This window comes from Pristiophorus japonicus, chromosome 8 (assembly GCF_044704955.1).
Source record: "Pristiophorus japonicus isolate sPriJap1 chromosome 8, sPriJap1.hap1, whole genome shotgun sequence".
NCBI lineage: Eukaryota > Metazoa > Chordata > Chondrichthyes > Pristiophoridae > Pristiophorus > Pristiophorus japonicus.
Window position 1 is genome coordinate 50,778,572 of NC_091984.1, and position 27,217 is coordinate 50,805,788.

The 27,217-nt window shown below is 43.3% G+C and overlaps 1 protein-coding gene across 2 annotated transcripts in view; it reads left to right on the forward strand.

The window, feature by feature from the left end:
- The window catches only part of ccdc24 (coiled-coil domain containing 24), a 191,937-nt gene that overhangs the window by 54,383 nt on the left and 110,337 nt on the right, over positions 1–27,217 (forward strand). For both annotated transcript variants that reach the window (XM_070886772.1, XM_070886773.1), the window contains one exon: positions 15,041–15,208. In XM_070886772.1, coding sequence (XP_070742873.1) covers positions 15,041–15,208 — 168 coding nt within the window. The remainder of the gene's footprint in view (positions 1–15,040; positions 15,209–27,217) is intronic.

Consider the following 27,217-nt stretch of genomic DNA (forward strand, 5'->3'; position numbering starts at 1 on the left):
TGGATGCATTGGTGGTCATTTTCCAACATTCTATGGACTCTGGATTAGTTCCTATGGATTGGAGGGTAGCTAATGTAACCCCACTTTTTGAAAAAGGAGGGAGAGAGAAAACAGGGAATTGTAGCCTGACATTGGTAGTGGGGAAAATGTTGGAATCAATTATTAAAGACGTAATAGCAACGCATTTGGAAAGCAGTGACAGGATTGGTCCGAGTCAGCATGGATTTATGAAAGGGAAATCATAGTTGACAAATCTTCTAGAATTTTTTGACTATGTAACTAGTAGAATGGACAAGGGAGAACCAGTGGATGTGGTGTATTTGGACTTTCAAAAGGCTTTTGACAAGGTCCCACATAAGAGATTAGTGTGCAAAATTAAAGCACGTGATATTGGGGGTAATGTATTGACGTGGCTAGAGAACTGGTTGGCAGACAGGAACCAAAGAGTAGGAATAAACAGGTCCTTTTCAGAATGGCAGGCAGTGACTAGTGGGATACCACAAGGTTCAGTGCTGGGCTCCCAGCTATTTACAATATACATTAATGATTTGGATGAAGGAATTGAATGTAATATCTCCAAGTTTGCAGATGACACTAAGCTGGGTGGCAGTGTGAGCTGTGAGGAGGATGCTAAGAAGCTGCAGGGTGACTTGGACAGGTTAGGTGAGTGGACAAATGCATGGCAGATGGAGTATAATGTAAATAAATGTGAGGTTATCCACTGGTGGCAAAAACAGGAAGGCAGAATATTATCTGAATGGTGACAGATTAGGAAAAGGGGAGGTGCAGCGAGACCTGGGTGTCTTGGTACATCAGTCATTGAAAGTTGGCATGCAAGTACAGCAGGTGGTGAAGAAGGCAAATGGCATGTTGGCCTTCATAGCGAGAGGATTTGAGTATAGGAGCAGGGACGTCTTACTGCAGTTGTACAGGGCCTTGGTGTGGCCACACCTTGAATATTGTGTAAGTTTTGTTCTCCTAATCTGAGAAAGGACATTCTTGCTATTGAGGGAGTGCAGCGAAGGTTCACCAGACTGATTCCCGGGATGGCAAGACTGACATATGAAGAAAGACTGGATCGACTAGGCTTATATTCACTGGAATTTAGAAGAATGAGAGGGGATCTCATAGAAACATATAAAATTCTGACTGGATTGGACAGGATAGATGCAGGAAGAATGTTCCCGATGTTGGGGAAGTCCAGAACCAGGGGTCACAGTCTAAGGATAAGGGATAAGCCATTTAGGAAGGAGATGAGGAGAAACTTCTTCACTCAGTGAATTGTGAACCTGTGGAATTCCCTACCACAGAAAGTTATTGAGGCCAGTTCGTTAGATATATTCAAAAGGGAGTTAGATGTGGCCCTTACGGCTAAAGAGATCAAGGGGTATGGAGAGAAAGCAGGAATGGGGTACTGAAGTTGCATGATCAGCCATGATCATATTGAATGGTGGTGCAGGCTCGAAGGGCCGAATGGCCTACTCCTGCACCTATTTTCTATGTTTCTACAATTTGGGACGGAAAACAACAGCTGATCGAAGAGGGTATGGGAAGTCCTCCTTCCCTTTGCCTGGATTCTTTAGTCATTTTTGATACTAATGATGGAATTTGTTAAATTACAGAGAAGAGCAAAACATTTAGAAGGATGTTGCTTTTAATAGTCAGATTAAAGAGGCTTAACTAAAGTTAGTTTTTAATCTATCAATGGGGAAGACTCATATTGCAGGATTAGTGAATGTTGCTTACAATCCACAATCATTTGTTTTTTCAGTGCTTGTGTGTGTAGATTCAATAGTAACTTTGAACAGGGAATTGGATAAAAATCTGATGTTGAAAAATTGGCAGGACTATGTGGAAAGAGCAAGGGAGTTGGACTGAATGGATAGTTCTTTCATTAAGCCAGCACAGGCACAATGGGCCAAATGGCCTCCTTCTGTGCTGTATCATTCAATGATTCTATTTTAGCTACTTGAGAGGAGCCAGCTGAGGGGAGGATCCAGCCTGCATCTCGACACATACTGTTAACCAAACAAAAAACACGTGGAATAGAAAGGGAATGATGCATTCCCATCCTCCATCATTACCCACAGACCTTTGACTATGTGTAGTCCGCCTGGGATATGTAGAAATCAGTAATGAGAATTGCTGCGAGTCTTGAGACTAAATGTGTCCTGCAGCAAAGTTACGGTTCGTGTTTTTAAATCCTTGCAGCTTAGAACTGTTAGGATGCAGTAACAAGGTCACATTTGGTGGGAAATTTCCTCTGTGTGCCACTTGAGCTAATTTATAAACAAGTTCTTTGTGAACAGGTTTATGATTTTCTTTATACAAAGTGAGTGGAGGAAATCTCTTCTCTTCTCTTTTCCCCCCCGCCCCCCCAACCACCCCCCGCACCCAAAAAAATTGAGGTTTCCCTTTTATTTAAGAAAAGTGGTGAGCCAGCTGGGAGAAACAACTCCAATATATAGCAACCGTGGCCTGAATGTTTCACACCGGCTGCTGATGGGGAACTATTGACTATAGCTATTGTCATGGCTATTTTTCAATTCAAGTACATCATTAGCATTGTTCCTTTTGTGTACAGGAGTGTTGATTAGAATTATGTATACTTCTGGACAGAACACTATCAGTTGACTCAACATCAAAATATAAACCAGTTCCGTTTAGGAAAAATAACTTTTCCCTCACTGCCATACATTTGAAAACACAGACCTGACATCTTGCCCACAGTGTTGACCTGACTGCAGCTGTGTCTGGAATGAAAATATTTATAAATAAAACTTATAAAATTGGTCAGTACAGTACTAACTTTTTATTTGCTTGTTACCAATGCTTTTTAAAATGATTAAAGTTGGAGGCAGGGATGTAGTTCCATCGATGTGCTGCCCTGCACCTGAAGTTGTCCTATTCTGCCTGATCATACAGTGATTGAGTTGTGAGACAGGCGGTGGTTTTTAGAACCTTTTCTGTCGGAGGTGCATCTCCGATTTTACAGAGTCAGCTTTTTACATATACTAGACAAAGAACTTCTACACCTTTTACAACAAATATTACTGTAAGAACTACTAAAAGAATGAAAATTAAACCGAGGACTGAAGACGGCGGAATTCAGTGTCTAAAACATAATTTGTATATCCTTAATTTCCAAAAAACGTCCTCAATTCAATTGACCAATCTGAGTTATATGTATTGGAACAGTTGAGCCCTTCTGATGTCATCATTATCATCATAGGCAGTCCCTTGAAATTGAGGAAGACTTGCTTCCACTCTAAAAGTGACTTCTCAAGTGACTGTGCAGTCCAATATTGGAATTACAGTCTCTGTCACAGGTGGGACAGACAGTGGTTGAAGGAAAGGCTGGGTGGGGTGTCTGGTTTGCCACACGCTCCTTCCGCTCTCTGCGCTTGATTTCTGCATTCTCTCGGCGACGAGACTCGAGGTGCTCAACGCCCTCCCGGATGCTCTTCCTCCACTTAGGGTGGTCTTAGGCCAGGGATTCCCAGGTGCCGGTGGGGATGTTGCACTTCATCAAGGAGGCTTTGAAGGTGTCCTTGAAACATTTCCCCTGTCCACCTGGGGCTCGCTTGCCGTGTATGAGTTCCGAGTAGAGCGCTTACTTTGGGAGTCTCGTTTCGGGCATGCGGACGATGTGGCCCACCCAACGGAGCTGGTCGAGTGTGGTCAGCTGGGGATGTTGGCCTGAGCGAGAACACTGATGTTGACGATGGCGGAGCAGGCTCGAAGGGCCGTATGGCCTACTCCTGTTCCTATTTCTTATGTTCTTATATTGTCTGCTTTGATTTATGTTGTGAAAGATGGTTGCAAAGATGTGTTGTGATCAATACTAATTAACCTCTGGCTTTCCCTAAAACAAGATGTCCTTTATTGAGAATATTGAATCATTAGTGGCCTTGGAAAAAGTTCAGAGGAGAGTTACACAAATTATTCCTAGCTTAAAGAACCCCAGCTACTCAGGCTCAAGGACCTTGGTCTATTTATTTTAGAACAGCGTAGACTTAGGAGACCTGATCGAGGGCTACAAAATAATTAAAGGGCTGGACAGTCTTCCTATTATTCCAGTTTAGTAGATTTTTCAGTTCTGGACATCTCACTCTGAAGCGTCGTCCTCATGTCCAGCTTGCAAAACATCTTTGCCACAATTTAGTAATTTATATTGCCTTCAATATGGAGCAAGTCAGTTTAAGTGCTGACTCAATCCCCTTTAGTATCATATGCACAGAGTCACCTACTCAGGGTATGGCTGAGGTACTAAATGAGTACTTTGCATCTGTCGTTGCCCAGGAAGACGATGCTGCCATAGACATATAAAGGAGGAGATACTGGATGGGATAAAAATTGATAAAGACGAGGTACTAGAAAGACTGCTGTACTTGAAGTAGATAAGTCACCAGGACCGGATGGGATGCACTCTAGGAGACTAAGGGAAGGGAAGTGAAGGAAGAAATCGTGGAGGTACTGGCCATAATCTTCCAATCTTCCTCAGAAATGGGGGTGATGCCAGAAGACTGGAAAATTGCAAATGTTACACCCTTGTTCAAAAAAGGGTGTAAAGATAAACCCAGCAACTATAGGCCGGTCAGTTTAACATTGGTAGTGAGGAAGCTTTTAGAAACAATAATCAGTGACACAATTAACAGTCACTTGGACAAGTGTGGATTAATTAAGGAAAGCCAGCATGGATTTGTTAAAGGCAAATCGTGTTTAACCAACTTGATCGAGTTTTTTGATGAGGTGACAGTGCGGGTTGGTGTGGGCAATGCAGTTGATGTGGTGTACATGGATTTCTCAAAGGCCTTTGACAAAGTGCCACATAATAGGCTTGCCAGCAGAGTTGAAGCCCATGGAATAAAAGGGACAGTGGAAGAATGGATAAGAAATTGTCTAAGTGACAGGAAACAGAGAGTAGTGGTGAACGGTTGTTTATCGGACTGGAGGAAGTGGTGTCCCCCAGGGGTCAGTACTAGGACCATTGCTTTTCTTGATATATATTAATGACTTGGATAAAGCACAATTGTACAAACCACAGTTTCAAAATTTGCAGATGACACAAAACTGTATAGTGAGCAGTGAGGAGGATAGATAGACTGCAAGAGGACATAGACAGGCTGGTGGAATGAGCGGACACATGGCAGATGAAATTTAATGCAGAACAGTGTGAAGTGATACATTTTGGTAAAAAGAATGAGATGAGGAAATATAAACTAAAGGGTACAATCCTGAAGGGGGTGCATGAACAGAGAGACCTAGGGGTATATGTGCACAAATCATTGAATGTGGCAGGGCAGATTGAGAAAGCAGTTTAAAAAAAAAAAAGCTTATGGGATTCTGGGCTTCATGAATAGAGGTGTAGAGTACAAAAGTGTGTAAATTATGATGAACCTGCAGAAAACCACTGGTTCAACCTCAACTGGACTATTGTGTCCAATTCTGGGCACTGCACTTTAGGAAGAGTGTGAAGGTCTTCGGGATGGTGCAGAAAAGATTTATGAAAATGATTCCAGGGACTTGAAGAACGTGGATAGATTGGAGAAGCTGGGGTTGTTCTCCTTCAAGCAGCGAAGGTTGAGAGGAGATTTGATAGAGGTGCTCAAAATCATGAGGGGTCTAGGCAGAGTAGATCGAGAGAAACTGTTCCCATTGGTGAAAGGTTCAAGAACCAGAGGACACAGACTTAAGGTGATTGGCAAAAGAACCAAAGGCGACATAAGAAAAAGCTTTTTTACACAGCAAGTGAATAGGATCTGGAATGCACGGCCTGAAAGGGTGGTGGAGGCAGACTCAATCACTGTTTTCAAAAGGGAGTTGGATAAGTACCTGAGAAACAAAATTGCAAGGTTACGAGACAAGGGCGGGGGTGTGAGACTAGCTGAAGTGCTCTTGCAGAGAGCTGGCATGAGCTCGATGGGCAAAATGGTTGTCTTCAATGATGTACTCATTCTATGATTGGGGAGTACCAGAGGACTTGAGTTTTAATTATGCAAGCGTAGGAATAGACTGGATGTTAAATGGCTCCTCTTTATATGACTCTAGAATACATTGCTGCCTGGTGTGATGGGTGCTGACTCTGTCCATGCCTTCAAGTGTGAGCTGGTCTGGTTCCTGACTGGGGCAGAGATCGCATCATATAAAAGGCAAGTGTCTCTTGAAGTAATACTTGGTCCATGTGATCTCCTGGACTGGTTTTGATTGCTTGATTGGAAAGAAACAAAAAGTTAAATTTATATAGCGCCTTTCATGACCACCGGACGTCTCAAAGTGCTTTACAGTCATTGAAGTACTTTTGGAGTGTAGTCACTGTTGTAATGTGGGAAACATGGCAGCCTATATGTTCACAGTAAGCTTCCACAAACAGCAATGTGATAATGACCAGATAGTCTAGTTTTGTTGTGTTGATTGAGGGATTAATATTGGCCAGGACACCGGGGATAACTCCCATGCTTTTCGAAATAGTGCCATGGGATCTTTTACGTCCACCTGAGAGAGCAGACGGGGCCTCGGTTTAACGTCCCATCCGAAAGACGGCACTTCCGACAGTGCAGCACTCCCTTGGTACTGTACTGTAGTGGTCAGAGAGGAATTTTAGAGAGTATTTTTCTCCTTATTAGCCCTGTGTTTTTTCAGTTTATTTGCCACTCCCAGGAGATTACGTGGGGGTGGTTGGGGGAAGAAAAAAGTGTTTAGCCTTGATGACTCGGCAGTCATGATATGGGGCCTTTGACACTGTCAACCGCGAGGGACTATGGAGCGTCCTCTTCAGTTTCGGCTGACCTCAAAGGTTCGTCACCATGCTCCGCCTGCTCCACGATGACATGCAAGCCGTGATCCTGACCAATGGATCCATCACAGACCCAATCCACGTCCGGACCGGGGTCAAGCAGGGCTGTGTCATCGCCCCAACCCTCTTCTCAAGCTTCCTCGCTGCAATGCTCCACCTCGCATACAACAAGCTCCCTGCTGGAGTGGAACTAAACTACAGAACCAGTGGGAACCTGTTCAACCTTCGTCGTCTCCAGGTCAGGTCCAAGACCGTCCCAACCTCTATCGTCAAACTACAGTACGCGGATGCTTTCGTCTACACACATTCAGAGACTGAACTTCAAGTCATAGTCAACATCTTCACTGAGGCATACGAAAGCATAGGCCTTATACTAAACATCTGTAGGACAAAGGTCCTTCACCAACCTGACCCCGTCACACAACACTGCTCCACAGTTATCAAGATCCACGGCGCGGCCTTGGACAACGTGGACCCAGTGCGTCAGTGCAGCCTTCGGCCGCCTGAGGAAGAGAGTATTTGAAGACCAGGCCCTCACAACTGCCACCAAGCAAGCTCATGGTCTAGAGGGCTGTAGTAATACCCGCCCTCCTGTATGGCTCAGAGGCATGGACCAGTAGATACCTCAAGTCGCTGGAGAAATATCATCAATGATGTCTCTGCAAGATCCTGCAAATCCCCTGGGAGGACAGACACACCAATATTAGCGTCCTCGACAAGGCCAACATCCCCAGCATCGAAGCACTGACCACACTTGATCAGCTCCACTGGGCAGGCCACATTGTTCGCATGCCTGAAACAACTCCCAAAGCAAGCGCTCTACTCGGAACTCCTTCACGGCAAACGAGCCAAAGGTGGGCAGAGGAAATGTTACGAGGACACCCTCAAAACCTCCCTGATAAAATGCAACATCCCCACTGACACCTGGGAGTCCCTGGCCAAAGACCACCCTAAGTGGAGGAAGAGCATCCGGAGGGCGCTGAGCACCTCGAGTCTCGTTGCCGAGAGCATGCAGAAATCAAGCGCAGGCAGCGGAAGAAGTGTGCGGCAAACCAGTCCCACCCACCCTTTCCTCCAACGACTGTCTGTCCCACCTGTGACAGAGATTGTAATTCCATTATTGGACTGATCAGTCACCTAAGAACTCATTTTTAGAGTGGAAGCAATTCTTCCTCGATTTCGAGGGACTGCCTATGATGATGATAATACCTTGCCTCACAAGATGTGAAATCTGTTAAACTTTTTATGTCAAGGAAACAATCATAACCTGAAAGACATTCTGTGGCATTAATTACAGCTTTGCTGGTCAGCATTGTTTCTGGCAAGAGATCCGAACTCTGTGATGAAGTAGGATGCATCATTCACTTCAGTATTCTATCTAGAAGGCATACTAAAAGAGAAATTCTATTTGCATCTAGTTTTGTTTGCTTATTAGATTCTTAAATTTGTTGTAAATATATATACATTAACCACAGTAAACTGATTGTAAATTTGTTTTTAAATCGCTGTATCATTTTGCTTTTGTATAGGAATTAACTTGAATTAATCTGGCTAAGTAGCTTTAATCTCCATTCATTGGTATGGTATTTTCTGCCTTTTGAGAGATAAGAGTGCCAATGAACTATTTTGCAATTGGGGGTTAATTGTTAAGCCTGGCCGCACAAATATATGTCCGGTCTAAGGGCACAGGTTTCAGCTCATGCGAGATTCCTGGCTTATGGAAATTGTCTTTTTGCTGTGAACACAAGACTGAAGTGTTGAGGGAGAAAGCTTGAATTGTAACAGCAGACTGTCCTGGAATTTGTGACAGCCTTCTTGTTTGGAGCCAGTCACGAAATTGCCGAAAGTAACAATCTTCATAATTCGCACTTAGATCAGATGGTGGAAAAAAAAATGCAAATCAGTTTTCTTTGTCGGTGGGACAGTACAATGTCTGTATTCCAAAGCAGCAGAAAACAAAATAAATCTAAAAGAAAACGGATTAATTTTCAGCTGGTGTTAGAAAGCAATCTCATCTCTACTGTTCAGGTTTCTTGGCTGCTTTTGGACTTTTACCGAGCTGAGTGACCTTGCCTTGTGATCAGAATTAAAGAAAATAAAACAGACACTTCAGCGTTGTGAGCCTTGGGCTGCTGAAATCCTTTAATCTAATTTACATTTGATTTTCTGATTTGCAAATGGGTCTGAAACATTAGCACAAGAAGGGAGCTAAAGACAGCTTGGTTGAAGCTGAAGCATTAATGACAATTACATTTAACCCCATGAAATACATGTGTTAAAATACTTAATGAACATATAAAGCATAAAACAGTGAATCATACACGTCACTATTCTCTTTGCACAGACATTCATTGCTTGTGTTGTGAAAATTACCCCAGTTCCAAACAGGCTTAGCTTCTGTGCTGGCCAGCAGAACCTGAGACAAAACTCTTCTACTGATTGATGGGTCGGATATGCTACTCGAGCTTTGGGCTTGGGAAACTCCCTCTCAAGTAAGCAGGGAATTAAAATTAAAATCAAAAGGTTTAATTTGCCAAGTGGAAACATCTTCTCTATGTCTACGCTATCAATCGTTCCTAATTTTAAAGACTTCTATCCAGTCACCCCTCAGTCTCTTTTCTAGAAAAAAGAGCCCCAGCCTGTTCAGTCTTTCCTGATAGTTGTACCCTCTCAGTTTTGGTGTCATACTTGTCAATCTCTTTTTTCCACTTTCTCTAGTGCTTCTATATCCTTTTTAGCAAGTACCATGTGCGAATGTCAAACGTTAGCTATATATTTCATCTCCTTCCCCATTAAATATGGTGTCAAACAAAGATGTGTTCTTGTACCATTTCAGTGTTTTGTTTGGTGCTATGCTTCTTGGGCTTTCAATAATCTTGAAATAAGAGTCAAGATCAGATTCAAGACTGATGAGCAGCTCTTCAACCTTAGTCTACAAGCTCAAACAAAGGAGCTGCAAGAACTTGTTCCTCTTACTTGCTGATGACTGCTCTCGTGGCCCACTCCCAGGATGATGCAAACAATCATGAACTACCTTGATAAATGGTCATCAACCTGAAATGTTAACTCTGTTTCTCTCTTCATAGATGCTGCCTGACCTGCTGAGTATTTCTAGTATTTTCTGTTTTTCTTTTATGAACCACCTTATACTGCCTTAAAAAGACGGTGGTAATCTTCAAGCCAGTTGCAGGCAAGAACTACAGTCCACCTACCATCACAATCTGTGATCAAACATTTTAGCCTGTGATCAGATACACCCTGTCTGGATGATGATATCAAGATGGAATTCTCATCATCATCTGCATAGGCAGTTCCTCGGAATTGAGGAAGACCTGCTTCCACTCTAAAAATGAGCCCTTAGGTGGCTGAACAGTCCAATACGAGAACCACAGTCCCTGTCACAGGTGGGACAGATAGTTGTTGAGGGGAAGGATGGGTGGGACTGGTTTGCCGCACGCTCTTTCCGCTGCTAGCGCTTGTTTTCTGCATGCACTCGGCGATGAGACTCGAGGTGCTCAGCGCCCTCCCGAATGCACTTCCTCCACTTAGGACGGTCTTTGGCCAGAGACTCCCAGGTATCGGGGAATGTTGCACTTTATCAAGGAGGCTTTGAGGGTGTCCTTGTAGCGTTTCCTCTGCCCACCTTTGGCTCGTTTGCCGTGAAGGAGTTCCGAGTAGAGCACTTGCTTTGGGAGCCTCGTGTCTGGCAAACGATGTGGCCTGCCCAACGGAGCTGATCAAGTCTGGTCAGTGCTTCAATGCTGGGGATGTTGGCCTTGTCGAGGACGCTAATATTGGTGTGTCTGTCCTCCCAGGGGATTTGCAGGATCTTGCAGAGACATCATTGATGATATTTCTCCAGCGACTTGAGGTATCTACTGGTCCATGCCTCTGAGCCATACAGGAGGGCGGGTATTACTACAGCCCTGTAGATCATGAACTTGGTGGTGGATTTGAGGGCTTGGTCTTCAAACACTCTTTTTTCCTCAGGCAGCCAAAGGCTGCGCTGGCGCACTGGAGGCGGTGTTGAATCTAGTCGGCAATGTCTGCTCTTGTTGATAAGAGGATCCCGAGGTATGGGAAATGGTCCACGTTGTCCAGGGTCGCGCCGTGGATTTTGATGACTGCGGGGGGGTGGAGAGGTGCTGTGCGCGAGGACAGGCTGGTAGAGGATCTTTGTCTTATGGATGTTTAGTGTAAGGCCCATGCTTTCATACGCCTCAGTAGATACGTCTTGATATGGAAGCTTCCCGCAAACTCGTTAAAGTTAGCTTTTTGCAAACTCCGTGAGCACCTCTGCGACAAGAGAGGCATCAACCTGCAGACCAAGATCAAAGTATACGGGGGACGACCCTGCTTTATGCCTGTGATGCTTGGATAACATATGCATGCGAATTTAAGAAACTGGATCACTTTCACTTAAGCTGCCTGAGACAACGAAGGTTATAACAAGACAAGATTCCTGAAACTGAGTTTCTCAAAAAGCTGATGTGTCAAGCATAGATACCCTGATCATGGAGACATGACTTTGATGTTCTGGTCATGTGGGTGCGAATGTCTGATGAATGAATCTTGAAGAATATTTTTATGGCGCATTGGCAACAGGGATGCGATTTTGTTTTGGACAGCAAAAGAGATATAAAGACTGCTTAAAAGCGACCCTGCAACAGAGCAAAGTAGAAGTCCATAAGTGGGAACAACTTGCTCAAGATAGGAAAGCATGTCGACAAACCATCCATGAAGGCACCTCTTACTATGAACTGTCCCATTGCTGATGCTGAATGTAAATGCCAACTAAGGAAGTCTCATTTAAAAAAAAAAAATCCCCCAAAAAATCAATATTTCCAACATGGTGTATCCGGGATCCACTGTTCAATCTGTGGATGCTCATTCTGAGTAAAAATAGGTTTAATCGATTATCAAAGAATTCACTACAAAAAGTTAGATGATATTCATTGATATCGAAGGATGAACAATGGTGATGTGAAATCTGCAATCATTTAACTCAATTAGCTCCCCAGACTTCCTATTATACTTTTTCTACAATTCCTACCCTGTGAATATTACTGCAGCCAGAAAGCCTGCATTTCTTTTAAGAAATATCCTGTGGCTGTGGGCCGTTATCCCTCCATGTTGTCCCTGGCCAAAGGCTGCCTTAAGTGGAGGAAGAGTATCCGGGAGGGCGCTGAGCATCTCGAATCTTGTCGCCGAGAGCATGTAGAAAACAAACGCATACAGCGACAAACCAGACTCCCCACCCACCCTTTCATTCAACGACAGTCTGTCCCACCTGTGACAGAGACTGTAATTCCCGTATTGGACTGTACAGTCACCTGAGAACTCACTTTTAAGTGGAAGCAAGTCTTCCTCGATTTCGAGGGACTGCCTATGATGATGATGATGATGTTTGTTGTTTAGAACCATACATGTTTGCAACACTAGCATTGATCCCTGGGTAGACCTAAGGTTGCCAAATCTGGTTGGAGGTATTCCTGGAGATTTAAATTTAAAGTTCATAGTTCTCTTATGCTGCTAACTGCAGTGCTCTGGAGATTCAAGCCCCATTCCGGGAGGCTCCTAGCTAATCTGGAAGACTCCAAGACAATCGGGGAGGGTTGGCAACCCTAGGTACACCACTTCCAACCATTCTCCAGTGCAATGAAACACCCATTTACTCCAACTTCGTTTCCTATCTTACAACAGTGACTACACACCAAAAGTCCTTCATTGGCTGTAAAGCGCTTTGAGACATTTGGTGGTCGTGAAAGGCGCTATATAAATGCAAATCTTTCTTTCTAACTTTTTACTTTTGGACAACTTATTTTGAATCCATATTGCTACTTTTTCTCTTCTATCATATGCCTGAATTTTTCTAACAAATCTCCAGTGAGTCGCCGAATCAAATGTCTTCTGAAAATCCATATACACTATACCTACTACATTTCATTTATCTGTTCAATAGTCATTTCTTCATAAAACTCTCAAGTTTGTCAAACAAGGCATGCCTTTAACAAATTTATGCTGGCTGCCCTTGATTAATTATTGCTTGCTAATTTTGTTTTCCCACAACTAATGATGGACTGTCTGGTCAATAGTTACTTAGTTCATCCTCTCTATTTTAAACAAGAATGTTAAATCAGCTCCTCTCCAGTCTTGTAGCTCAATTTGCATATTTGAAAACTTGTGGCCAGAGCCTCTGCTATCTCCTCTTGTCTTTATTCAACAGCCTAGGGTGCATGTCATGAGGGCACAGAGACTTATCCACCTTCAGTTCAGTTTTTTTTATTAGAACGAGTTCCTTTTTTAATTGTTCGATCTATATATCCTCCTAGTACATTTATGTTCTCACTTCCATTATCATGTGTAAAAACCAATGCAAAATATTCCTTTTAATACTGCTGCCATTCCTTCATCTTCCACAATTAGATAGTCTCTTTCATCTACACTCTCTAACCATTCTTTTACTTTCACATGTTTATAAAATCCCTTATTATTTCCTTTTATATTATTTTAGTATTTTATGATTTATTAGCTCATCTAATCTTCTGTTTTACATCCTTACTACACTTTCTACATTTCTTAATATGATCTTAAAACTGTTAACCTAGCTGTTCAGCCATGAACTCATTGAATGGCGGTGCAGGCTCGAAGGAACAAATGGCCTACTCCTGCACCTATTTTCTATGTCTATGTTTCTATCCCCACCTTCAACATACACTATGGTTAGCTTTAATCTCACTAATTATTCATAGAACTCTACTTTGATGCATTCCCTTTCACCCTCTAAGAATATATCTATTTTGTACTGTAGCCATCTTATAGTTGAAGAGTTTCTGCAGTTAAAATCGGCCATAATTTTCTTAAACCTAGTCTTGTGCTTTGTTAACGTGCTACAGGTTAAGTGTCCGAAATCCAGAGTTCCAAAATTCGGAATGTTCCGAAATCCGGACACCGGGCCAATCCGTGGCGGGGTCGTCCGGAATCCGGAAAATGTTCCGAAATATGTATCCTGAAATCACGTAGGCCTGGACCACCAATCACTAGGTAGTATTCTCATTGATAATAATGGGAGCTCTGTTTTTACGAGCTCCCTTACTATCAATGAGAATAACCCCCCTAAAACAAGAAACACAATACAATAAATTTAAAAAATCACCTCACATATTTAAAATTAATTGAAATTCAATGTAATTATGTTTTAAAAAAAAAAATATTTTTAATGTGTTTTAATAGGGTGAAAAATAAATTGACCTTAATGAACATGGTTCATAATATAAAAATGAGTGATTAAATTACATTTTTCTATGTTTTAAAACTCTTACGTTGGTAAAAGTAGATTATATGCCTGCTTTTACCAGGCATAAGAATTTAAAGGACATTCATTGGGCAAATAGCCTAATCTCTGCCCCGCCAATATCCTTCCTGCGGGGATGCGTGCGATCTGCCAAAAGAAATTTTGATAAATTGGAAAAGCCAGTTCTCTGCGCATCGCACGCCGAGAACTGGCATTTGCGAGGCCTCGCCGGGTGCGTGCACACATCATATGTGCCCGGCGAGGCCACAATTTAAGGCCCATTGTGAAGGGTATAAACCTAACCCTAGAGTGATTATTTATTGTGTAATTTCTCTCAATTGAATGGTATTTAAAGGGACCTAGGGAATGATTCTATCTCATTAGGGTTCAGTGTTTTTAAATCAGGAGCCTGTAAGATGATTTTAGATGTAGATGATCTAAGATAAGGGCTGAGTGGAGGAACCTTTCTTTACCTATTTATTTAGCTGGGGATACTGATCAAAGGGAGTTTTATTCTGTATTAACCCCATGGTATACCTGTCTTAGGAATTTTTGATGTTTATATTAGGTACAAAGATATTCCATTCTACAGAATTAACATTGTTCACTATAAATATAAAACTTGCCATGAAAAAGTTATAAAATGTGTATTAGCATCTTGGGTTCTGACTATCCAGGTAGTTTAGGTTTACATATCTGTTCAGACCATGCTGTAGGATGTGGCACTGCAACATTGTGAAATTATTTCCAAATGTACATCTGTTGTAGTGTTGAAAAGAATTTCAGACTCCCAAAAGGTTGAATTTCCCACAGATGGAGAAATGTGGAAAAGTAGAGATTAGATTAAGCCTTGCTCCTTAATTGTTACCGTAGCCATTCATAAATCTTAGGATAATAGGTTAGCCGCTTTCTGTGCCTGAGTCATGATGGGTGTGCTTTCTTTACTTTAGGGATAAGAATGGTGCCCTTTCATCTTACAATCCTGATGTTGTCAGTTTTGCACTGGGACAGATTAAAGCTGGAAGCACACCGAATCGACCTGCAAACGCAGAGAGTTTGAAAGAAAAATGGATGGTCCAAAGAAGCTCTCAAACAGGCAGCAGCAATGAGAATGAAAGGTTGGTACAATATATTATGCTATATTACAGGTTGGTGCAATGTATTATTTATTATAGTATGCCCAGTATAGAATAAGGTTACATTTTGCTTTATTTTGTTCTTGGGATCTAGGCACTGATGGCAAGGCAGCAATTATTGCTCATCTTTAGCTGCTCGACATAAGAACAGAAGAACATAAGAATTAGGAACAGGAGTAGGCCATCTAGCCCCTCGAGCCTGCTCCGCCATTCAATAAGATCATGGCTGATCTGGCCGTGGACTCAGCTCCAATTACCCGCCCGCTCCCCATAACCCTTAATTTCCTTATTGGTTAAAAAATCTATCTATCTGTGATTTGAATACATTCAATGAGCTAGCCTCAACTGCTTCCTTGGGCAGAGAATTCCACAGATTCACAACCCTCTGGGAGAAAAAATTCCTTCTCTCCTCGGTTTTAAATTGGCTCCCCCGTATTTTGAGGCTGTGCCCCCTAGTTCTAGTCTCCCCGACCAGTGGAAACAACCTCTCTGCCTCTATCTTGTCCATCCCTTTCATTATTTTAAATGTTTCTATAAGATCACCCCTCATCCTTCTGAACTCCAACAAGTAAAGACCCAGTCTACTCAATCTATCATCATAAGGTAACTCCCTCATCTCCGGAATCAGCCTAGTGAATCGTCTCTGTACCCACTCCAAAGCTAGTATATCCTTCCTTAAGTAAGGTGACCAAAACTGCACGCAGTACTCCAGGTGCGGCCTCACCAATACCCTGTATAGTTGCAGCAGGACCTCCCTGCTTTTGTACTCCATCCCTCTCGCAATGAAGGCCAACATTCCATTCGCCTTCCTGATTACCTGCTGCACCTGCAAACAAACTTTTTTTGATTCATGCACCAGTAACTCCAGGTCCCTCTGCACCGCAGCATGTTGTAATGACTCCCCATTCAAATAATATTCCCTTTTACTGTTTTTTTTTCCCCCAAGGTGGATGACCTCATATTTTCCGACATTGTGTTCCATCTGCCAAACAGTAGCCCATTCGCTTAACCTATCGAAATCTCTTTGCAGCCTCTCTGTGTCCTCTACACAACCCGCTTTCCCACTAATCTTTGTGTCATCTGCAAATTTTGTTACACTACATTCTGTCCCCTCTTCCAGGTCATCTATGTATATTGTAAACAGTTGTAGTCCCAGCACCGATCCCTGTGGCACTCCACTAACCACAGATTTCCAACCTGAAATGCACCCATTTATCCCGACTCTCTGCTTTCTGTTAGCCAGCCAATTCTCGGTCCATGCTAATAAATTTTCTCTGACTCCGCGTACCTTTATCTTCTGCAGTAACCTTTTGCGTGGCACCTTATCGAATGCCTTTTGGAAATCTAAATACACCACATCCATCGGTACACCTCTATTCACCATGCTCGTTATATCCTCAAAGAATTCCAGTAAATTAGTTAAACATGATTTCCCCTTCATGAATCCATGTTGCGCCTGCTTGATTGCACTATTCCTATCTAGATGTCCCGCTATTTCTTCCTTAATGATAGCTTCAAGCATTTTCCCCACTACAGATGTTAAACTAACCGTCCTATAGTTACCTGCCTTTTATCTGCCCCCTTTTTTAAACAGAGGCGTTACATTAGCTGCTTTCCAATCCGCTGGTACCTCCCCAGGGTCCAGAGAATTTTGGTAGGTTATAACGAATGCATCTGCTATAACTTCTGCCATCTCTTTTAATACCCTGGGATGCATTTCATCAGGACCAGGGGACTTGTCTACCTTGAGCCCCATTAGCCTGTCCAGCAGTACCCCACTAGTGATAGTGATTATCTCAAGGTCCTCCCTTCTCACATTCCCGTGACCAGCAATTTTTGGCATGGTTTTTGTGTCTTCCACTGTGAAGACCGAAGCAAAATAATTGTTTAAGGTCTCAGCCATTTCCACATTTCCCATTATTAAATCCCCCTTCTCATCTTCTAAGGGACCAACATTTACTTTAGTCACTCTTTTCCGTTTTATATATCGACAAAAGCTTTTACTATCTGTTTTTATGTTTTGCGCAAGTTTACTTTCGCAATCTATCTTTCCTTTCTTTATTGCTTTCTTAGTCATTCTTTGCTGTCGTTTCAAATTTTCCCAATCTTCTAGTTTCCCACTAACCTTGGCCACCTTATACGCATTGGTTTTTAATTTGATACTCTCCTTTATTTCCTTGGTTATCCACGGCTGGTTATCCCTTCTCTTACCGCCCTTCTTTTTCACTGGAATATATTTTTGTTGAGCACTATGAAAAAGATCCTTAAAAGTCCTGCACTGTTCCTCAATTGTGCCACCGTTTAGTCTGTGTTCCCAGTCTACTTTAGCCAACTCTGCCTTCATCCCACTGTGGTCCCCTTTGATTAAGCATAGTACACTCGTTTGAGACACTACTTCCTCACCCTCAATCTGTATTACAAATTCAACCATACTATGATCACTCATTCCAAGAGGATTTTTTACTAGGAGATCGTTTATTATTCCTGTCTCATTACACAGGACTAGATCTAAGATAGCTTGCTCCCTTGTAGGTTCTGTAACATACTGTTCTAAGAAACAATCCCGTATGCATTCTATGAATTCCTCCTCAAGGCTACCCTGTGTGATTTGATTTGACCAATCGATATGTAGGTTAAAATCCCCCATGATTACTGCTGTTCCTTTTTCACATGCTTCCATTATTCCCTTGATTATTGTCCGCCCCACCGTGAAGTTATTATTTGGGGGCCTATAAACTACGCCCACCAGTGACTTTTTCCCCTTACTATCTCTAATCTCCACCCACAATGATTCAACATTTTGTTCATTAGAGCCAATATCATCTCTCTCAACTGCCCTGATATCATCCTTTATTAACAGAGCTACCCCACCTCCTTTCCTTTCTTGTCTATCTTTCCGAATTGTCAGATACCCCTGTATGTTTAATTCCCAGTCTTGGCCACCCTGCAACCACGTTTCTGTAATAGCCACCAAATAATACCCATTTTGTAATGATTTGTGCCATCAACTCATTTACTTTATTTCGAATGCTGCATGCGATTAGGAAGAGTGTTTTAATACTAGTTTTTAAATCATGATTTTTAGTTTTGACCCCTCCTGCAGCCCCTTTATATTCATACATATTGTCCCTTCCTATCACCTTGTGGTTTACACTTACCCCAGTGCTACTCTGCTCTGTTGCCTCCTGCCTTTTGAATTCTTTCTTGGGGTCCTGTTCATCTGAGCTCTCACCCACTCTAACTAGCTCAGAGCCCTCTCCTGGGTTCCAAATACTCCTCGCATTGAGGCACCAAGCTTTCAGGCTTGCCTTTTTATTAAACTTTGACCCTTTAGAATTTTGCTGTACAGTGGCCCTTTTAGTTTTTTGCCTTGGGTTTCTCTGCCCTCCACTTTTACTCATCTCTTTTCTGTCTTTTGCTTCTGTCTCCTTGCATTGGTTCCCATCCCCCTGCCATATTAGTTTAACTCCTCCCCAACAGCACTGGCAAACACTCCCCCTAGGACATTGGTTCCAGTCCTGCCTAGGTGCAGACCGTCCGGTTTGTACTGGTCCCACCTCCCCCAGAACCGGTTCCAATGCCCCAGGAATTTGAATCCCTCCCTGCTGCACCACTGCTCAAGCCACGTATTCATCTGCGCTATCCTGCGATTCCTACTCTGACTAGCTCGTGGCACTGGTAGCAATCCCGAGATTACTACTTTTAAGGTCCTACTTTTTAATTTAGCTCCTAGCTCCTTAAATTCGTCTCGTAGGACCTCATCCCTTTTTTTACCTATATCGTTGGTACCAATGTGCACCACGACAACTGGCTGTTCACCCTCCCTTTTCAGAATGTCCTGCACCCACTCCGAGACATCCTTGACCCTTGCACCAGGGAGGCAACATACCATTCTGGAGTCTCGGTTGCGGCCGCAGAAAAGGCGGCAGTTGGTGGGGCGCGAGTCCGGGGTTGGGGGCCGATAAAAGGCCCAGCGGCAGCGAGAGGTGGCAGCAGTTGGTGAGGCGCGAGTCCGGGGTCGGAGGCCTATAAAAGGCGTACTTGTGCAGCTACAGGGAGAAGGCAAAAAAGAAGTAGAAAGAAACAGAAAGGTGATGTCACAGCCAAGGGGGTAAGTGATTGGCTGGTGATTGGTGAGTAGTTTTTCTTTCTTCTCTTCTATAACAGTGAGTAAACTTTAGCATTGTTGTTGCCTATCTAAGGGTTAAGTCATGACAGGACAGCTCGGTCGCTTGTTATGCTCCTCCTGTACCATGTGGGAACTCGGGGATGACTCCAGTGTTCCTGACGACTACGTGTGCGGGAAGTGTATCCGCCTCCAGCTTCTGACGGACCGCGTTGCGGAGTTGGAGCTGAGGGTGGATTCACTCTGGAGCATCCACGATGCTGAGAATGACGTGAGTAGCACGTGTAGCGAGTTGGTCTTACCGCAGGTGAAGGGTCCACAGCCAGATAGGGAATGGAGACTCCAGGATGGTATGTTGCCTCCCTGGTGCAAGGGTCAAGGATGTCTCTGAGCGGGTGCAGGACATTCTAAAAAAGGAGGCAGAACAGCCAGTTGTCGTGGTGCACATTGGTACCAACGATATAGGTTTAAAAAAAAGGGATGAGGTCCTACGAAACGAATTTAAGGAGCTAGGAGCTAAATTTAAAAAGTAGGACCTCAAAAGTAGTAATCTCGGGATTGCTACCAGTGCCACGTGCTTGTCAGAGTAAGAATCGCAGGATAGCGCAGATGAATACATGGCTTGAGCAGTGGTGCAGCAGGGAGGGATTCAAATTCCTGGGGCATTGGAACCGGTTCTGGGGGAGGTGGGACCAGTCCAAAGCGGACGGTCTGCACCTGGGCAGGACTGGAACCAATGTCCTGGGGGGAGTGTTTGCTAGTGCTGTTGGGGAGGAGTTAAACTAATATGGCAGGGGGATGGTAATCAATGCAGGGAGACAGAAGGAAACAAAAAGGAGACAAAAGCAAAAGACAGAAAGGAGATGAGGAAAAGTGGAGGGCAGAGAAACCCAAGACGAAAAACAAAAAGGGCCACTGTACAGCAAAATTCTAAAAGGAAAAAGGGTGTTAAAAAAACAAGCCTGAAGGCTTTGTGTCTTAATGCAAGGAGTATCCGTAATAAGGTGGATGAATTAACTGTGCAAATAGATGTTAACAAATATGATGTGATTGGGATTACGGAGACGTGGCTCCAGGATGATCAGGGCTGGGAACTCAACATCCAGGAGTATTCAACATTCAGGAAGGATAGAACAAAAGGAAAAGGAGGTGGGGTAGCATTGCTGGTTAAAGAAGAGATTAATGCAATAGTTAGAACGGACATTAGCTTGGATGATGTGGAATCTATATGGGTAGAACTGCAGAACACCAAAGGGCAAAAAACGTTAGTGGGAGTTGTGTACAGACCTCCAAACAGTAGTAGTAATGTTGGGGAGGGCATCAAACAGGAAATTAGGGGTGCATGCAATAAGGGTGCAGCAGTTATAATGGGTGACTTTAATATGCACATAGATTGGGCTAACCAAACTGGAAGCAATACGGTGGAGGAGGATTTCCTGGAGTGCATAAGGGATGGTTTTCTAGACCAATATGTCGAGGAACCAACTAGAGGGGAGGCCATCTTAGACTGGGTGTTGTGTAATGAGAGAGGATTAATTAGCAATCTCGTTGTGCGAGGCCCCTTGGGGAAGAGTGACCATAATATGGTGGAATTCTGCATTAGGATGGAGAATGAAACAGTTAATTCAGAGACCATGGTCCAGAACTTAAAGAAGGGTAACTTTGAAGGTATGAGGCGTGAATTAGCTAGGATTGATTGGCGAATTAAGGGGTTGACTGTGGATGGGCAATGGCACACATTTAGAGACCGCATGAATGAACTACAACAATTGTACATTCCTGTCTGTCGTAAAAATAAAAAAAGGAAGGTGGCTCAACCGTGGCTATCAAGGGAAATCAGGGATAGTATTAAAGCCAAGGAAGTGGCATACAGATTGGCCAGAAATAGCAGTGAACCCGGAGACTGGGAGAAATTTAGAACTCAACAGAGGAGGACAAAGGGTTTGATTAGGGCAGGGAAAATGGAGTACGAGAAGAAGCTTGCAGGGAACATTAAGGCGGATTGCAAAAGTTTCTATAGATATGTAAAGAGAAAAAGGTTAGTAAGGACAAACGTAGGTCCCCTGCAGTCAGAATCAGGGGAAGTCATAACGGGGAACAAAGAAATGGCGGACCAATTGAACAAGTACTTTGGTTCAGTATTCACTAAGGAGGTCACTAACAACCATCCGGATCTGAGAGGGGTCAGAGGGTCTAGTAAGGAGGAGGAACTGAGGGAAATCCTTATTAGTCGGGAAATTGTGTTGGGGAAATTAATGGGATTGAAGGCCTATAAATCCCCAGGGCCTGATGGACTGCATCCCAGAGTACTTAAGGAGGTGGCCTTGGAAATAGCGGATGCATTGACAGTCATTTTCCAACATTCCATTGATTCTGGATCAGTTCCTATCGAGTGGAGGGTAGCCAATGTAACCCCACTTTTTAAAAAAGGAGGGAGAGAGAAAACAGGGAATTATAGACCGGTAAGCCTGACATCGGTAGTGGGTAAGATGATGGAATCAATTATTAAGGATGTCATAGCAGCGCATTTGGAAAGAGGTGACATGATAGGTCCAAGTCAACATGGATTTGTGAAAGGGAAATCATGCTTGACAAATCTTCTCTAATTTTTTGAGGATGCTTCCAGTAGAGTGGACAAGGGAGAACCAGTTGATGTGGTATATTTGGACTTTCAGAAGGCTTTCGACAAGGTCCCACAAAAGATTAATGTGCAAAGTTAAAGCACATGGGATTGGGGGTAGTGTGCTGACATGGAGTGAGAACTGGTTGTCAGACAGGAAGCAAAGAGTAGGAGTAAATGGGTACTTTTCAGAATGGCAGGCAGTGACTAGTGGGGTACCGCAAGGTTCTGTGCTGGGGCCCCAGCTGTTTACACTGTACATTAATGATTTAGACGAGGGGATTAAATGTAGTATCTTCAAATTTGCGGATGACACTAAGTTAGGTGGCAGTGTGAGCTGCGCGGAGGACGCTATGAGGCTGCAGAGCGACTTGGATAGGTTAGGTGAGTGGGCAAATGCATGGCAGATGAAGTATAATGTGGATAAATGTGAGGTTATCCACTTTGGTGGTAAAAACAGAGAGACAGACTATTATCTGAATGGTGACAGATTAGGAAAAGGGGAGGTGCAACGAGACCTGGGTGTCATGGTACATCAGTCATTGAACGTTGGCATGCAGGTACAGCAGGCGGTTAAGAAAGCAAATGGCATGTTGGGCTTCATAGCGAGGGGATTTGAGTACAGGGGCAGGGAGGTGTTGCTACAGTTGTACAGGGCATTGGTGAGGCCACACCTGGAGTATTGTGTACAGTTTTGATCTCCTAACTTGAGGAAGGACATTCTTGCTGTTGAGGGAGTGCAGCTATGGTTCACCAGACTGATTCCCGGGATGGCGGGACTGACCTATCAAGAAAGACTGGATCAACTGGGCTTGTATTCACTGGAGTTCAGAAGAATGAGAGGGGACCTCATAGAAACGTTTAAAATTCTGATGGGTTTAGACAGGTTAGATGCAGGAAGAATGTTCCCAATGTTGGGGAAGTCCAGAACCAGGGGTCACAGTCTAAGGATAAGGGGTAAGCCATTTAGGACCGAGATAAGGAGGAACTTCTTCACCCAGAGAGTGGTGAACCTGTGGAATTCTCTACCACAGAAAGTTGTTGAGGCCAATTCACTAAATATATTCAAAAAAGAGATAGATGTAGTCCTTACTACTAAGGGGATCAAGGGGTATGATGAGAAAGCAGGAATGGGGTACTGAAGTTGCATGTTCAGCCATGAACTCATTGAATGGCGGTGCAGGCTAGAAGGGCCGAATGGCCTACTCCTGCACCTATTTTCTATGTTTCTATCACTATCACTCTCCCACTCTTTTTCCTGCCCTCCTGTGCAGCAGAGCCAGCCACGGTGCAATGAACTTGGCTGCTGCTGCCCTCCCCTGATGAGTCATCCCCCTCAACAGTACTCAAAACGGTGTATTTGTTTTGCTCTGAGGGCATTTAGAGTCAACATATAGCGTGGGACTGTAGAACATTAGTGAGCTTTCATGTATTTTTTTCTCGTGCTAGTCCACAAAATATCAAATTTATTGAGCTCAATTTCACAATTTGCCATGCTGGGAATTGAATCTGAACCTTTGGGTTGCTAGTCTAGTACTATAAACTACTCGGCTACCATAATCAAGGTTTATGTCAACAGAGTGACTTTTTAATCAATCATTTATGAATGAGATTAGTTAAAAATCTAAGGGTCCAATTTAATAATAATTTGTGTTTGTGGCAAACTTTTATGGTGTTCATTATTTTCTATCTAATTTGCCCTGTTGCAAGTCTCCACGGCCAGGTGCCACTCCCACTGGGAGGTACTCCAACCCACATCTACAGACAAAGGTACACATTCTTTGCTTTATCTACATTTCAGTATAAGGGAGATTGTGACAGCAGACTGATGGCATGAATATGATATATGAAGGTCTCACTAACCTTCATGCTAGATGGTTTTCGGAGACACTCAATCACAGTATTTCATGCTTTAAATGATACTGGATGAAAGAAGGTATTTGAGGATGATCAACAGTCAGCAGAATCTAATTGGCCGCACCTGCCAAGATACCACTGTATCTGCAAGTTCTGACACATCTGGCAATAACTGTGGAGAATTGGTTTCCCTGGCTCCAGGTTAGCAGAGAGCCAGATGGAGAGAGGACACCGATACAAATGCAGGTCTGTTATAGATAATTTTTCTCATTCAGTGATGTTGCTCTCATTAGTGATCTAAGCATCTTACTTTTTTAAGGGAGTTGACTTACACTGCCTTACAGCTACTTAGCACCCCCATGGTGATTTGAACTACATATTCGTGTCCTCCTTTAATCACTCTGAAAGCAGACTAAGCAAACTTGGAACGACAAGGTCTGATACGATTCAATAAGCTACTTCATTTCACAATAATACAGAATGGCAGTTATGATTGGACTTACTTAATTTGAACAATACAACTTATCTTTGCATAAAGCGGATAAATCCCCTGGACCTGATGGCTTGCATCCGAGGGTCTTAAGAGAAGTAGCGGCAGGGATTGTGGATGCATTGATTGTAATTTGCCAAAAATCCCTGGATTCTGGGAAGGTTCTAGCAGATTGGAAAACTGCAAATGTAATGCCCCTATTTAAAAAAGGAGGCAGACAAAAAGCAGGAAACTACAGACCAGTTAGCCTAACATCTGTGGTTGGGAAAATGTTGGAATCCATTATTAAAGAAGCAGTAGCAGGACATTTGGAAAAGCATAATTCGGTCAGGCAGTCAGCATGAATTTATGAAGGAGAAATCGTGTTTGACAAATTTGCTGGAGTTCTTTGAGGATGTAACGAACAGGGTGGATAAAGGGGAATCGGTGGATGTGGTGTATTTGGACTTCCAGAAGGCATTTGACAAAGTGCCACATAAAAGGTTATTGCACAAGATAAAAGTTCACAGGGTTGGGGATAATACATTGGCATGGATAGAGGATTGGCTAACTAACAGAAAACGGAGAGTCAGGATAAATGGTTCATTCTCGGGTGGCAATCAGTAACTAGTGGGGTGCCGCAGGGATCAGTGCTGGGACCCCAACTATTTACAATCTATATATTAACGACTTGGAAGAAGTGACTGAGTGTAACGTAGCCAAGTTTTCTGATGATACAAAGATGGGAGGAAAAGTAATGTGTGAGGACAGAAAAAACCTGTAAAATGACATAGGGCTGGACTTTCCACTTTCTTTGCATCGATACCACCCACTTAACGTCCACTTTAACGCTCAGATGAGGTATAATGCCCAGATATCGCCCATTTAGGCATAAAATGGAAACTAACGCCCATGTATCGATCACTTATCACCAGGCGTTACTTTTGGCATGTAATTAACGCCGAGAAATAATAATACCGCCCGGCTACTTTTTTTTGTTGTAAAGATTTGAATTGCCGAAACTAACTCCCAAAATATCGGCGAGCATTACTTTTGGCACCTCTCGCACGTCGCCGAAAATATTTATCGCCGAAAATATTTATCACCGAAAAAACCGCTGTGAAAAAGCTGCTCTCACCTGAACTAATCACAGCGGTATGGACGCCATTTTGTACATCGCAGGTCGCTTCATTTAAAAGGCTGCTTCAAATTCTGGGGAGTTTTGATGTACTGTGGAGTTCTTTTAAGGTGATTTGAACATCTCAACAAGCATCTTATCATACTGTGGACGATTGGAATTTAGTTTAGATGTCTTAGTGGGAAAAATTATTGTTTGTGAACAATAGGTATTAGACTGATAATTATTGGAATGGGGCCTGTCATTTCTCAGCCTGTCTTGATGACCACGCACATGCTGCAGACTAGAGATGGCAGAAGGCATATTCAACAGCATTATGTGCCTAATTTAAGACATGCCAGACTGCTGAGGAGGACGAGACCTTACACCCCACGCACTTACAAGGAGAAGCGGTCTTACCTGAACTTGTCCGATAACACGTGCCTTAGGAGACTGCGCTTCCACAAAGAGGTTATCAGAGAGATATGCCAGTTCATCGGTGGAGATGTGCAGCCTGCCAGCACTGTCCAGCGAAGTCAAGGTCACTGCGGCACTTTCGTTCTACTTCATTCATAATATAATCGAATTCTTTATTAAGATAGAGTGACGCAATTAATTCAGAGACTAGGGTCCTGAAGGAAAGGTAACTTCGATGGTATGAGACGTGAATTGGCGAGTGTAGACTGGCGAATGATACTTAAAGGGTTGACGGCGGATAGGGAATGGCAAACATTTACAGATCACATGGATGAACTTCAACAATTGTACATCCCTGACTGGAGTAAAAATAAAACGGGGAAGGTGGCTCAACCGTGGCTAACAAGGGAAATTAAGCATAGTGCTAAATCCAAGGTAGAGGCATATAAATTGGTCAGAAAAAGCAGCATACCTGAGGACTGGGAGCAACTTAGAATTCAGCAGAGGAGGACAAAGGGTTTAATTAGGAGGGGGAAAAGAGAGTATGAGAGGAAGCTTGCTAGGAACTATGGGGCCAAGTTTCGGCCTGAGTTGCTTCTGTTTTTTTGGAGCAACTGGTTTAGAATGGAGTATCTTAGAAATTCAAATTCTGGGCATTTAGTTTGCTCCAGTTCTAGTCAGTTAGAACAGTTTCATTTTGGAACAGAATTTTTTTTTCAAAACGGGGCGTGTCCGGCCACTTACGCCTGTTTTCAAAGTTTAGGCAGTGAAAACTTACTCCAAACTAACTTAGAATGGAGTAAGTGAAGATTTTTATACGTTCCAAAAAACCTTGTCTGCACTTTAGAAAATCAGGCGTAGGTTACAAATTAGGTGTAGGGAATGGGGGGTTTAAAGGGAAGTTTACAAACATTAAACACTTCAATTTTACAAATAAAGAGCCATCATCAATAATAAATGATAAATACATCAATAAATCAACCAATAAATCAAAAGAAATTTATAAAAATTTAAAACAATTTTTAAAAATCAATAAATAAAATATTTTCTACTTACCGACTGCAGCACCGGGAGTCCTCCAACAGCGTGCTGGGACAGCCCCCACCCAGTGTGTCTCTGTCAGTGTCTCTATCTCTCTGTCTGTCTGTGTGTGTCTCTCACTCTCTGTATGTCAGTGTCTGTGTTTCTGACAGGGGGGGGAGGGGGAGAAGGGGGGTGGGGGGGAGGGGGAGAAGGGGGGTGGGGAAGAAGTGGGGGGAAGAGAGAAGGGGGGGTGGGGGGGGAGGGGCGAGGAGAAGGGGAAGAGGGGGGGAAAGGTGGGGGTAAGAGGAGGGGTAAAGGGGGAGAAGGGAGGGAGGAGGAGAGGGGGGGTAAAGGGGGAGAAG